Genomic DNA, 15,493 nt, shown 5'->3' on the forward strand with positions numbered 1-15,493 from the left:
GCCTCCAAAGCCCCGGCCGGGGTGGGGCGAGACGGAAATGGGGGAAACCCGAGAACCCCAAGGATTTCCAAGTACGTGAAACCCGTGGGTCCGCCGGCCTCCTGCAGCGCCCGCAGCAGGCGTCGGGGGCGCTCTCACCGCCTGCCCTCAGGTGACCGAGGTACCGCTCCGAATCCGCTAGCCTTCCCCTAAAGGCCCGTAACTGCCCCGATCTGGTGACAACCTAACGTCTGTATTTTATTTTTATTTTTTCTAGTGAGCAGTCTTCATTAGACCCGCAGGCCATCTAGTGTTTTTGTTCCAACAGTATGCATATTTGAAATGAAACTGATGTAAGGAGTCCTCTTTGGTTTTTACACATTTTTTAAAGAGTGTAGGCCCATGCACATGTTTTTCCCAACAGCAAGCCATACTTTTTGAGTTTTGTTTCGTGTATGTTTTTTCAAACAGAAAAGGAAGAAAAATGATAACTCAGATTCTGGGTTTTATTGATATTCATTTTATATAACACTCAAATACAATTGATTGAATTTTGCATACATACGTGCTCAGTCGTAATTTATAAAGCAACTTTGGTCATTTTCTTTGAGGTATGTATTGAAGTACAAGTTTTACAGAAACATCTCAAAAATATTCAGCTTGTCACTGATCATTTTTGTGAATTTAAGAGAATAAGGTTTCAAGTTTATAATCCAGTCACTCTTGCTCACAGCCAGACCCTTCATAAATCCTTATTTTTTAAAAAAAACAAACCCAGGTAGGTACACTGGTTCCCTGAAGTAACTGAGTTGGGATTCACTCAAGGAAACCCATTTTCCCTCTAATGGAGTCAGTACTTTGATTCTCTACAGGCATCTCAAAGACAACTTTAGCAATCCCATGTGGTGACTCTGGGAGGAAAAAAGAAATTTAAAGGCAATAGTTGTTGAAACAGTACAAATATATACACATTATTCTGCACTGTCTTGCTCTTGTTCCAGAGACATCACTTGTATTGAGACATATATGCCTAAAACCTTTTTGTGAAAGAGCCAAAGCTTGTGTCTGACTTACAACTCCAGTCAGTATACTTGTATTGGGAGATAATGTACCCAGAGTTTTATTAAAAAGCTAAAGTTTGTGTCTTACAACTGACTAAAACAAGCCACTCACATGAAGGAATGAATGAAGCTATCGGTGGCTACTAAAAACGAATCCACAAATTAGACTGCTAAGCCGAAGCCACGCTTAGTTCAAGTACTTATTAGGTTACTATAAATGCCCAGATTTTAACCTAATCTGGTTTTTAAAACTCAGAGCATGATTCTTCATTTTGAGTGTTGGTATCCTACATATTTCCTTTTCTGAAATTGACTCTTCGATTCATTTGATGTATGAAGAGGCAAGATAATCTCACCTCTGATAGCTACTTGGAGAAAACTTTCTTTCATGAAGATACACTATGACTGAAGAACTTTTCAGATAATTATCATCGATGTGCAGAATCAAAACGTCTATTGAATTTGTGTGCTAAATAAATGTGAAGACATTGTAATGTTTACAGTATGCAAACCTAGAAATGTATATGCCTGAAAACTGATCCTTCAAAATTCGTAATGGCTTAGAGGTTTCTTCTTATATTGATTGTCTTTAGCCTGTTGAATGTATATCAACTGTGAAAGCAGCCAATTGGACACATACTGATTCTGTGCTAACAGACAAAGAATCAAACTTCAAACCTCCCTGTAAAAATGAGGCCAAAGCGTCCCATTTTCTTTTTCCATCACAGAAATTCAATTCCACAATGTAGTTCATGCTTCACTGGAGAAATTCACAGCTTAGAATAATGTACAAGAAGCAAACGGATGGATTCTTAAGGCCATCGGAAACTAATTATGAATGTTCATATTAGAAGTACCAATAATGAAAAAAATATGGAAATGTTCGTATGACAATGAAAATCCTTCATCCTCTGGTTTTCTCCTAGATGTTTTCTTTTACTTCCAAGTAACGGTCCAATGTCAGTCCTTAAGATCACTAGCTCTCCACAGCCATGCCGGTCTTGTTTTTATTTAGTAGATCAAAGGTTCTCTGAAGCATAATGAGTGAGCTCTTCAACTGCAAACAAAATAATTTTCAAAATAGATTATTTACATTTTTCTGTTCTTTTTCATGCCAAAGTTCACATTTGCATTTGACATAATTTTATTTATACTGATGTCCAAATAAAAGACTGAATATGAAACATCGGATTCCTTAGGGTATCTATGTCAGTATGATTGCTACAGAGTTCTTCCCATTTGCTCTAGGATCGCACTTCTTCCTACATACTGTGTATTCTATCTCCCATTAGGTCCACAATCAAATTATCCAAAGGGACAGGCTGGCTTGTTTCCTTAAATGGCTTCTGAAGTTGCAGTGGTCTCACTATCTCCTAAACAACTCAGGTTTCACTTCCAGGCCTGTGCTTGCTATCGTTTTCATCCATCCAAAACGGACCCATCCCCACTGTCTCCATGTGGTTTTCCCTAATCATCCTGCCTCTAAACTCCCAATGCATTACTATTTACTTTGACATTTAATTTTGTACTTTTTTACAGTCTTTAACAATACACACGGGACCTTTGATTTCTCTAATAAAATTGTAGGCAACTTGAAAGCAAGAATTAAGTTTTATTTTTCTTTATATTCACTCATTCAAATATTTATTATTTATTACATGTACTGTGCTAAGCACTGGGTATCAATGGTAAACCAAAGAGCCACTCTCGCCACTGTCTCTGCCTTCATGCAGCTTATGGATTAGTAAGCAATACAGAACTAAAACACATAATCACCCACACAAAATATACTTACACATTGTATTAAGTTTTTTAAGCAACTGGAGGGTGGTACTATCATTTTCTAAAACTAGGTCAATTAGAGGAGAAGTGGGTTTGGCTCAGGATGAAAATAGAATTCTGTTTTGGACATGATCAGTTTGGGATGCCTGTTATCATCCAGGTGAAGATGCTAAGTCAGCAAATGACTGTCTGAGCCTGGAGCTCAGAGGAGAGGTCAGGGTAAGAGATGGATTTGGGAGTCACTGGCACATGTGGTATTCCAAGCCAGGGGAGCGGATGTGACCGCCTAAAGGGGAAGCAGAGGAGAAGGGAAGAGAATCTAACACTGCGTGGAGCACTGGGCCAGAAAGAGGTCAGGTACTGGAGAAGGTTTTACAGCAAAAAGGAGTTTCCCGTTATGCTAAATGAAAGATTCCATTTATAGGTTCTTTTTGGGGTGATGCAAATGCTCTGGAATTAGTGGTGATGGTTGCATAACCTTGTGAATATATTAAAAAGCCTTTAAAGGGTGAATTTTATAACATGAATTATTTCACAATAAAGCTGGAGGTTTTTAGATACATTTCAAGAAAAGAGTGGTCAGCTCTCAAAATGTTGACACTGTAAATGGAAACTAAAGAAAGGTGCATTTACACTAAAAGCTAGAGGTCACTAGGGATCTCAGCTCAAGCAATATCGGTGGAAGGCAGGGGAGAGGAAAACAAGGCAGGGGTGAGCTGAACATCGAGGAAGTGGATTAAATACATGCATCCAGTTTTGCTTCCTTCTGAAACCCCACTAGGGGATTTTTTAAAAATTCTCACCTGAGAATATGTTTTCTTTTTAATTATTGATTTTAGAGAGAGGAAGGGAGAGACAGACAGACAGACAGACAGACAGACAGACAGACAGACATTGATGTGAGAAACATCAAGTGGTTGCTCTCGTATGTGTCCCAACTCGGGACTGAACTTGTAACCTTTTAGTGTACCAGACGATGCTCCAACCAACTGAGCTACAAGAGCCAGGGCGGGATTTATTGTTGTTGTAATTAAAAGACATAAACCACAAGGGCTGGGAGAACAGAAAGCGTGACATCAGCAACACAGCTTGGGAACCTGGAAAACAGATGGATGACTTCACAGTCCTGAAAAGGCTGAATCCTAAGCTAATACTAGAGAAAGCTGAGACCAACCAGATTTACCCTGAAGAATCTTCAAAAGCCTCAGGAATTGATGGCCAGGAATCTCTGGAAGTGGGAATTAAGAGGAAGGGGATAAAATAAGGATTGAATGAACCTTTGGGCATCTGACCTCTCTTACTACCTGGACAGAAGTCTAAAATTGTCTTTTCTGGACAGGATAAAACAGAGGTTCTCTGGCTGTCTGGCTCAGGGGACACCAAGACTTCGTTAAGGACAGTGTTACCATACCAAAAGCAGGGGGATTACAGGAAAAAGTGTATACTGAATATTGAAACCATCTCCTCTGTCCTGACCTCCCCATTCCTCTCTCACTCATTTGAGTTCCTAAATGCTGGCAGCCAGCCCTCAAATCCTTCAGAGAGACAAGAAGAGTATTCTCTGTGGAAACTGACCAATCCAAGAGGAAACACGTAAAAATACTGAGATCAGGATTTCTCAACCAGCAGCCCAGCCAAATCTACAGAAAAGTTCAGGGGAGACCAATATGACCCACATGTTAAGAGCTTCTGATCCACACAAGCAGACAACCAAGGACTACAGACATCTAAAGAAATTCTCTAACATTAAGGATGGAAGTCAAAACAGAAGGGAAAGGATTATGATGGAAAGTGAGTATGCAAGAAGAATAAAAAATTGTTTATTAGTAATATGGTCAGAGAGATAAATTTATAGCTATTAAAAAAGATCACAATGCCATAAAAAATTTCAGAGGAGCAATAGCTCTTTAAAATTAAAAACTTGTTAGCAAAAATTGAAAAACTCAATAGAAGAATTTGAAGATTGAGTAAATCACTGAGGAAGCAGAATTTTTTAAAAAAAACAAAGAGATGGAAGCTGGAAAGAAAAGGTTACAAAGATTAGACAACCTGTCCAATTAACTGAAAGCCAACATCTGAATTTTAGGAGCTACAGAAAGTGGAAGGAAGAAAATCCTCAACTATCTAACTTAATACTTCCCAGAACTAAACGGCAGGATGAGAACATCCTCCAAAATTCTCAATAGTAACACTGGAAGCCAAAAGACAGTGGAGGAATGACTGAACCTTCTGAGAAAACATTATTTCCAAGTTAGAATTGTATCCCCAGCCAAACTATAATCAAAGGACAGAATAAAAATTTTTCCAGACAGATGAAATCTTAAAATATTTACCTCCATACTTTTTCTTAGGCAGCCTCTAAAGGATATGCTCCATTAAAAAAAGGACATAAGTCAAGAAAGCAGAAAACACGGGCTACAGGAAATAGAGATGGGCAACAGGAATCCCCTGGATGATAGCTGTGCACCCACCCAGAGGGCCACCGGACCTGACTGGAGCCAGTCAGAGGCTCCACTGATGGAATGCCTGAAGTGAAGGAAGATTATAACAGATGTATACGACAGGGGATGAAATATTCATAAATAATATTGGTAAACTAATCAATCATAATGAAATCCAGGGATAAGAAAAAGCACAGAAAATAAAAGGTAGTTATGGTGTATTCTATGATGTAGCTCAGCATAGCAAAATTGGTCAAACCAAAGCAAACAGTAAATAAATATTGATCTAACCAAAATTATAACTTCATTTGGGAGAATGGGGTAATTAGAAACGGGGGCAAGATGAGGTGAAAGGAAAGAAAACAAAATCCCTGTTTTCTTTTTGACTTTCCTAATAGGAAGTCAAAGGGAAATGTCTAAAACTGAAAAATCAAGACATATCAATACATGTTGTTTATAAATGTGGAGGTACACATCAACAGTATAAACTAAAAGTTAAAGACTATTGTCTTTAGGAAAGAAATAGGGATGAGGGTGCTGGGATTGCTATTTTCTCAACAAACCTTGTAGAACAAGTTAACTCTTTAAAATATGTGAACGAGTTATTTTGGAGAAAATAAAAACTTAAAAAAGTGAATGAGTTATGAAGCATAAAATAGTGACAGCCAGAGTAGACAACTAAACGAGTTTGGCTGTGAAAGGGAGTAGAGAGATGAGGAGCAGATAGGGAAGGATGTGCCTGGTGTAGGTTTTTTAATGTAGGAGATCAGAGCACAGTCATGTGCTGATGGTACCTGCTAACATGTGCTGGGACTTGCCTCCCATAGGCTGAGGAATGAATGTAATAGGAGTGGAGAAGATACGGGTGCAGCTATAGCAGGGTCTCTAGACTTGGTTACAGAAGGACAGGTAAAGTCTCTTTTTCCCTTAACGCGTAGTCATCAGTTGAGAGCAAGGGGGATATGGGAGGAGATGAGGAGGAGAAAAGTGAGAATATAATCTCCCTGCTGAGAGTGGAAGGAGAAAGTTGCTAAGGAGCTGTAGATACTGTGCATCTGAAGAGTACTTCTGTGAAGTTGTAACCTTCAGTGCCCTGAGTGATATCCTAAAAAATGCTCAATAGTTGAATTTCCTAAAAAACAAACTTACCCATAGAATAAAAAGATGAAAGGTAATAAAATGTTAAAAGTAATTATGTCTGAATGCTAGAATTGAGGTTTTCTTCTATTCTCTATTTTTCAATTTTGAAAAGCAAGCATATATGTTATAATGGAAATATTAATCTTTATTTTTCAAAGGGAATCCTAAATTTTGGTTCATAGAACTAAGTGGCATATATTAATAATACTGTGTTCGAGAGATAATATTTATAGCAAAACACTGAAATATAGTAAATATTCATTCTTCGGTGGAAAACTGGTAAAAATAGGGCACATTTATATAGTTGAATTCTATGTAGCTGTTAAAAGTAGAGAAGGTGCTTTATGTACTGATATGGAAGTATCTCCAAGATATATGGTCAATAGATAAAATAATGACAGTGTATACAGTATCTATTAACCAAGAGTTAATATTAAGCATAAAATTTCATATAGAAGGATTAATAAAAAGATTCAGGTCGGTGTATATATGATGATATGGAAACATCTTCAAAATATATTATCAATTGAAAAAAGAAGAAATGCAATGGCGTGTGTAGTATGCTTCCATTTTGTAAAAAAAATACAAGTGGCTATCTATATAAAAGCCTAAGCGACCATTACGACTGTGACTTGACAAGCAGCAGTAGCTATGACGTGCACTGACCCAGACTTTGCTGCTGGGGCCCTGACAGCCCCGAATCTGGTTCACCCTCACCCCAGACCCAGACAGGAGGGAGGAGGGAGCCCAATTCCTCACGGAATCAGCCATTGGTTAGCTTGCTGCTGGGGCCAACCTCCGTGTCCCTCCCCACAGCCAGCCAGGACTCTCCCCCTCCCCCATCGGCCCTAATCACCGGCCAGGCCAAGGGACTCCACCTGTGCATGAATTCATGCACCGGACCTCTAGTATATGTAATATGCAAAATCCAGAAACTGGCAAGGGTAGTACCTGTAGGAGGAAGTTTCTTCAAATAATGACATACAAAATATCCTCTTACAACCAAAGCTATACAAGCGGACACAGAGCTGCCTACCTCCTCAAGCATCACGATGGAGTCTCGGAGCACTCCTTTTAAGCGATGGGCCTGATCGTTATGCTTTTGATTGTTTTCTGCTCTTGACACCATGTCAGAGGCTAAACTGAAAGAAGAAGACCATTTAAAAATCAGGGGAATAGCTGCTAATCATTTATTTCTAGAAATCACTAGTGCTCCATAAATTTACAAACAAAACAAGAAATTAAGGAACAAAAACAGCGTGACTACAGAAAAGTTAGCAGGCCAAAATCTCTAAAATGGGAATTGTGTTTTACATTAAGGAATTATTGAAATAATAACAGGTTGGAGGGAGGAAAAACTTACTTTAAAGTTTTCTCTTCTTGGAGGTGGAGACGGTAAACAGCCTGAGCAGCATATTCTATCCTTGACAGCTTCATAAACAGTGTCACATTCAACAACACCAGGAACAGCAAGCTGGGCAGAGCAAAGCATACCTGGTCAATCCCCTCTTATCCAGACCTAGAGCACTGCTAATGCAGAGAAAACATGCCAAGCCTTCAAAGATGTACTTTACCCAACCAATTTCCAATTATTGTTAGTATTTAAATCAGTGATCCCTATAACGTAACATCATTACTTTTAAGTATGAAATGGACACTGAGAAAAAAGAAAGCAACTGGAATGACAGTAGTCCCTGACATCTCTCTGTGCTGAGGTGTGACCCCTAGCTTAGACCTCTACCAGGCAAGCTTTCAGTATCGGTTTTTGGGTGCTTTTTGGCTTAAGCAGTTATAAGCCCATAATGCTATACTTCAAACAGAAAATGAAGATCAATATGGACTAATCTTAGGTAGATCATGATGTACCTGTTATTCCCAGTGGAAACCAAAATAAATTTTTAAAAATAACCATTCAGCAAAAAAATTCCACAAGTTCAACTTGGACAAAGAAAGTATCATATCCGAAATATATATTAATTGTATCAGATATAAAATGTTACATGCTACATGAACTTACTCTGTTGGTTCTCACAGCAGCCTTTCAAGTAAATGGATATATTTCTTATTACACATATATGCAAATATATAGGTAGCATATCTCATTTTTTTTCTGTTAAAATTGATTTGCCCTTAAAAATATACAGTATTCTCCTTTATCCATCCAGAAGAGGATATTGTTTTAAATGAAAACTAATGTAGTAGCAAGAAAATCAAATTATGAAATTATTATGGCACTGAAATGATACATAGATGAACATTTCAACATTTTGAGTATAAACTTTCTGCAAAGTAATAATACAAAAGACCATTAATAATATTTACTATTCAAAATTGTCATGGCAAACTGACTTAACCAGAATATGAAAACCTTTTTATAAAACTCAAAGGCACAACAATGATTTCCTGTTCTGAAATCTGTAATTAGAAAAAACAGCTGATATAAGAACTTCATTCCAAAAAAATTCCAGAGTATATCACTCTGTCAGAACCAATTAAATAGAACCTAATGGACTGCCTCAAAATTCACATATGGCCATGTAGATGACAGTACTCTAAACATGACGGGCTAAATGGACTCCTGTAGAACACTCTGAGATTCACACTAATTGCCCACGACATATTTCTCTTCATGTGACCCTCAGACCACTTCCATCAGAATAACCTGCAGTGTTTTAAATTACTGATTCCTGATCCCTACTCAAGACCTACACACAATCTCTGAAACTGGAACTGAGAAATCTACATTTTAGTAAGTGGTTCTTATTCACAGTAAAGGGCAAGGATTACTGGTCTAATAAAAAAGAGTAATATAGCATTATTGGGACTTCACCAGTCTGCATATAAGAATAGAGGCCTGGTGCAAGAAATTCATGCACTGAGGGGTGTCCCCTCAGCCTGGCCTACGCCCTCTCACAATCCGGGACCCCTTGGAGGATGTGCAACTGCCGGTTTAGGCCTGATTCCCATGGCAGTCAGACATCTCCCAAGGGATGTAGCAGTGCGCCAAGCAGCAGGCAGCCAGGGAGGAGCCCATACCAGGCCAGGCGCTGCGCTGCTCACGCTCATCCTGGCCTGCTGCGCCTGCTGCTGTCGCTCCCCACTCGGCAGTGCTGCCGCGGAGTCGGGAGAGGCTCCCACCACTGCAGCTGTGCCAGCCAGCTGTGAGCCCAGCTTCTGGCTGAGTGGCGCTCCCCCTGTGGGAGCACACTTACCACCAGGGGCACCTCCTGCATTAAGCATCTGCCCCCTGGTGGTCAGTGTGGATCATAGTGACTGGTGGACTGGTCGTTCCGGTCATTCCATCATAATGGTCGCTTAGGCTTTTATGTATCTATAGATATTCCGTTTAAATTTATGGAACATCTCATAAAAACTTATGATACAAGAAGTCAATCAAATTAGTTTAAAAAATAAAAACATTTTATTTTATAATTTATAAATTTAATAATTCTTCTGAAAATCATACATCAACAACTATGAAACAGAAGGCTTTAAAATTATTGTATCACCCTAACCAGTTTGGCTCAGGGGATAGAGCGTCGGCCTGCGGACTCAAGGGTCCCAGGTTTGATTCCGGTCAAGGGCATGTACCCTGGTTGCAGGCACGTCCCCAGTGGGGAGTGTGCAGGAGGCAGCTGATCGATGTTTTTCTCTCATCGATGTTTCTAACTCTCTGTCCATCTCCCTTCCTCTCTGTAAAAAATCAATGAAATATATTTAAAAAATAAATAAATAAAATTACTGTATCTGTAGGCCCGAACTGGTCCAATAGTGGCAAGTTCTACATAATAATTTACAAATGCATCAATTCTTTTGTAAACTGTTAAAAGTGAAATCATAAGCTCAATAAGTATTCAAAATAAATACTTACAAAATACTCATCACCACAATAAGGGCGGTGTGATAGCTTTCCGTTTCTTTTTTCTTTCCTACAGATCACACACAAAGAAGGCTGCATTAAAATCAGGATGATGATTACAACCAATCAAATTTTAATTTCATTTGAAAAGAACTAGAAAAGAGATTTTTAAAAATTATTTGTAAAGACAAAGTGACTTAGGGTGAATTCCCTGCACCTTTTCGTGATTTCTGATATCCTGAGTAGTATGAAACACATCTACAAAAAGAAAACTTACATGAATCCTCCAAATTTGGCCTATAGTACAAATTAATTTGCTCTAAAATTAAATATGCAATTCAACACATCATGTATGGTCTCTAGCTGAATTCTATCTCGGGAAACAATATTTGAGCTAGGTTTATGTATAATACTTCCCTCCTTTAAAAAAATTTTAAGTCATCTTTGCCTGTTCTCTATTGCCCATACTTTGAAATTCCAAAATTGGGCCATTGGCTTGAACATAGTCACACTGAGAAATAAGAAGGCCAAGGGAGGGGGAGGCGGGAGTGGGTGGATGTGAGCAAAGGGGAGGAAAGGGGGACACCTGCAATGTCAACATTAAATATTTTTTATTTTTAAAAAGGGGGGGGGGGGTAGCCTTAGAAGAGCATTTTATAATGTAGAAGAATGAGAAGGTATTGCAGCTTTAGAATTCCAAGAGGGGGGAAATAACGTTAGTACAGGCAATGCTTTTTAAAAAGGGGGGGGTAGCCTTAGAAGAGCATTTTATAATGTAGAAGGACGAGAAGGTATTGCAGCTTTAGAATTCCGAGAGGGGGGAAATAACGTTAGTACAGGCAATGCTCTCTTCAACACTGAGAGCAGTGAGGATAATAAAGTCAAATTCAGCCCTAGCCCATTTTGCTCAGTGGATAGAGCATTGCCCTGTGGACCGAAGGGTCCGGGGTTCAATCTCAGTCAAGGGTACATACCTTGGTTGCAGACTCCTTCCCAGATTGGAGCCTGGTAGGGTATGTGCAGGAGGCAACCAATCGATGTGTTTCTCTCACATCGATGTTACTCTCTGTCTTTCCCTGTCTCTTCCACTCTCTCTAAAAATGAATGGGAAAATGTCCTCAGATGAGGATTAAAAAATAAAGAAGTTCCATCTTTGTAATTTTGCTGGACTGGCCTTGACAGTATATAAGAATTAAAACATATAATCACTGTAGTACATTCAAGGGTAGAAATCAAATGTCTGTAAGTGCTGAGCAGGAAATTAATGAGCGAAGTGTCCAGCAGCCGGGACAAATGGTGGGGACTGGTGACTGGGGACATGGTCTAATGCAGCAGCTACTATTAAGTTCCAACTAACTGTTGCTATGAAAGGATTTGGTCCAGGGCTGTCAGGTATGAGTTTTTATAAAAATGTCCATTTTTTAAAATGCCATGTGATCCAATAAGATATTCCTATTGACCATACGCCTGCTCTTTTGCAACTGCTCAAGAGACATATTCTGCTTCATATAAGCAAACTAAAATCTTCCACCAGATAATAGCTACCTGCAGTATCCCCTTTGTCGTCTAAATCCCCGTCTCCAGAAGAACGCTGAGGAGAAAGTTTAGGAACCGTGTCTGCTGTTCGGTTGAATGTCCGCCTTCTTCTTCGTAGGCCACTGGGTTTTCCAGGGTCTTCAATGGGCTGACTTAACATAGATTCTTCCATTAACAAATCTGATTCTAAGAAGAAAAAAATCTTTAGGTATTAGAGAAAGCTTCTCAACTGTAAGATACAGTGGATATGGTGTTTGTTTTGTGTTCTGTTTGTTTTAAGCCTTAGAAACTTTCTTTAACAATTACTTGGGTTCTTATGGCCTACATTCAAACCTTACTCTTAATGAAAAGTTTTAGAGAGTACAGTGATCCCATAATAAGGCTTCATTATTCTATGAAGAATGAACTCTATTAATAAATGATGGGATCATCAGAGCAAATTTGCCATGTACTATATTAAATATTAATGTAACGATTTCAGTTATAGAAACAACAGGCTACCCACTAATATTAGATCATTAGAAAGATTTCCAAGATAGATTATGGTGCCTGATGGTCAATTTCAAAGGAAGGAGTAGCAAATAATCGTACTAATTTCTAATAAGGGTTTGCAAAAAAGGAAGCCCCAATAAAGAAAATCTGCAAACAACCTAAAAAACTCATTTTTGTCAATTGTTTCAGCCTTTACCTTTACAAGATTTTTTCATTAGAAGCTCATTATCCAGTGGCCAAACTAATTTTTGATTTTCATTTTCTTTGCTCCTGATTAGGAGTTTAATAATGAAATAACCAAAGAAAGAAAAGCAAGGAAATAAAATAATCCATAATCTAAAGGATGATAGACAAATTACCCGAGTTGACTGACCACCAGCTCTGCTTTAACTAAAATTAATTATGCTCATGTAGGTATATTTTTTTCTCGTGTATATTTTAAGGAATCTCCGAACAGAATTACTGTATTACTTCCCCCAGTCTAGTACCCACCTCCACAAAATTCATGCATGTACATTATACCATTGCGAGGTGGACCTGCACAAACCCAGGAAAGCTGCGTTGGTAAGGCAGATGTGGGCTGAGAACTGTCCATACATTAACAAGCACTGGTGCACATGTGTGATCCAGTATGTAGGCCCTCACTGCAGTCAGCTTCCTTCAGAGTCAGGCAAGTGTGACAACTCCTAACTGTGATCTTGGGCTAATCATTTAACCTCTTCCTCTGTGTTTCAATACTTCTTGTTTAGTAAAATGGAAAAAAATAATACCTACCTCATAGGTTGTAATGAGTTGATATTTATAAAGCACACAGAGCACTATCTGGCTTACAGTAAGAATTATATAAGTGTTTGTTAGACCAATGAAAATTAAAAGTTTGAAATTCCAAGTGGGGTAGTCATAACCACACTTCAGTGGGAGTCATTCCAACATCATCTACCAGTTTCTGCTATGAATCCAAATTAATAATTAGTCCATTTTGTTAATAAATGCTCTCTTTACAAAAATAGATAAATCAAGAAATTTACAAACCAAGCTGTTTGAAATAGTCTTCCAATGAACTCCAGGAATTCTTCTCAATTACAGATTTGATAATGGCCCATGGCTGTTTTCTGTATTTCAAGTCTGTGGAAACTCTAATAGGATAAGAATAATATTTATTTACAAGACAATTTAGTTATATTAACATTGCAATTAAATATAAGATTGTATTCCGTGGGGAACTGAAAGGATTTAAAGTCATTTAGATTATAAAAGAAAATGTGTTCACTGATAATGACTTCTTTCAAAAATTACTATGTATGATTAATAACGTCATCAAATTTTCCTTCTAAGTACTTGACATTTTATTTCTTTCCTTTCTCTCATCCTGAAGTTCCTTTACTTAAATAGCAGAAAAAGCTCAAAATGAAGTCTAAATTTTCTAAGCGCCTTGTATAAAAAATCTCCAGTGCTCATAAATTAGTTGAAGATAACTACATTGGCTAAGACTAGGCCAACTGTCTGATGGCACATCATTAACTTTAATGCACCGACATTTCTTCTTTCCCATTGCGACCATGTGCTCCTCAAGAACTCCCAGGGCCCTGGCCATTAAACAGGGTCCCGTGCTTAGTTCTGGCTACTGAATTGTGAGCACAGTTCTTTCTGTAGCAGCTGAAATGACACATACTCTTGGATTGTGCAGCTCCAGGATGTCTAAACCTCCATGGGCTTGGATGTGGAGGGAGGAGCCCCATCTCACTGCTGACCAATGGTGGATGTGTAATTTGAATGAAAAATAAAGCTTTGCTGTGTAAAGCTACCACTAAGATCTTAGGACTACTACTATGTTACCAGAGCATAATCTAACCTGTCTCTCCGGACTAAAACATTCATCTGCAGTAGCTCACCTCAACCGGCATTTCTGCTCAGAAGACGGGAAGATGTGGTATCTGTTCACGGTATAGAAGTAGTCATGGTAGGGGACATCATGCGTCACCACTTCTGCATCTACCAAATAAAATTGTGCTTCCCGACTTTCTTTATACAGTGTCTGCCAAAATACGATAAAAAAATATTTTGCATGTGCATGTTTAATATATCAGATTCCTTGCCCATTCCGAACATATATATTAGAATTCTTTTTCAGAAATTACAAAAGACATGCCAAGCCTATGTACAAAGCCAGAAGAGCCTCCACGTTGGCTGTGCCGTCTGTGAACTGAGAAGAAGGGACCTGCCGAAATGGTATTTGCTGCCTCTCCGCCATTTCATAGTGTAATTATTTTTCTTCCTTTTAGACATGAGGAGGAGAAAACAACCATATAATCTCTTATCTATATTATTAGTTTATAAAGAATTTTAAATGTTCCTGTTAGGAAACAATTCAAAAATCGTTTGAACAAATTAAGGACCCCATCCAGAAATTCATCAAAGTTTCATAAAACTACCCTTCACCAAAAAAGCAGGCCACCAAACAAAAAACTGCTTTTCCTAAACAGGTTAAAGTGGTTGCTGGCCAAAAATTTCTTACTGCAATCATACCTTTTATACCTATTCTCTAAGGTTATCAAAGAATCTCATACCAAAATACCAAACTTTTAATTGTCTGAAATTCTTTTGGAAAAAAAAAAATTTAAGACATTTTTAACACTGATGGACAAAACTACAATAGCATAATTAGTTCAGATGTTAACAGATATTTTCAAACTATTTGCACAACAGATGCACTATACTTCAACACAAATTGGCCAAACACAAGCTCTGCTATAAAACAGTGCCATGCTGGCACAGAGGGGGGTATTAAATATCTTATCATCTCTTCCCCATGTCGCAGCAGCCCTCTAGGTATTTGACCTTAACCCTTGGCATGATTCTGCAAATCAAATTCCAATAGCGTTCTTTTTATTTTATTATTATTAGTAGTAGTATTAGTATTATTATTTTAATCTCACCTGAGGACATGCTGACAGAGAGAGAGCGATTGATCAGTTGCCTCCTATATGTACCCCATGGGAACGGAATCAGTGCACAGGACAACCCTCAACCAACTGAGCCACTCCAGCTCTGCCATTAGAGTTTTTTTTTAAACCCACTTATTTTTTTAAAAGGGTCAAACAGCCCTAACCGGTTTGGCTCAGTGGATAGAGCATCGGCCTGCGGACTCAAGCGTCCCAGGTTCGATTCTGGTCAAGGGCATGTACCTTGGTTGCAGGCACATA

General features: G+C 38.5%; 1 protein-coding gene across 1 annotated transcript in view; it reads right to left on the reverse strand.

The window, feature by feature from the left end:
* Positions 1-471: 471 nt before the first annotated feature.
* GRAMD1C (GRAM domain containing 1C) overlaps positions 472-15,493 on the reverse strand; it is an 81,072-nt gene continuing 66,050 nt past the window's right edge. The window contains exons 12-18 of the mRNA XM_015570393.1: positions 14,183-14,325; positions 13,323-13,426; positions 11,808-11,984; positions 10,275-10,332; positions 7,767-7,877; positions 7,440-7,545; positions 472-2,097 (exon numbers count right to left, since the gene is read on the reverse strand). Coding sequence (XP_015425879.1) covers positions 2,017-2,097; positions 7,440-7,545; positions 7,767-7,877; positions 10,275-10,332; positions 11,808-11,984; positions 13,323-13,426; positions 14,183-14,325 — 780 coding nt within the window. The 3' untranslated portion in view covers positions 472-2,016. The remainder of the gene's footprint in view (positions 2,098-7,439; positions 7,546-7,766; positions 7,878-10,274; positions 10,333-11,807; positions 11,985-13,322; positions 13,427-14,182; positions 14,326-15,493) is intronic.

The sequence above is a fragment of the Myotis davidii genome, unplaced genomic scaffold (genome assembly GCF_000327345.1).
Source record: "Myotis davidii unplaced genomic scaffold, ASM32734v1 scaffold201, whole genome shotgun sequence".
NCBI classification, from domain to species: Eukaryota; Metazoa; Chordata; class Mammalia; order Chiroptera; family Vespertilionidae; genus Myotis; species Myotis davidii.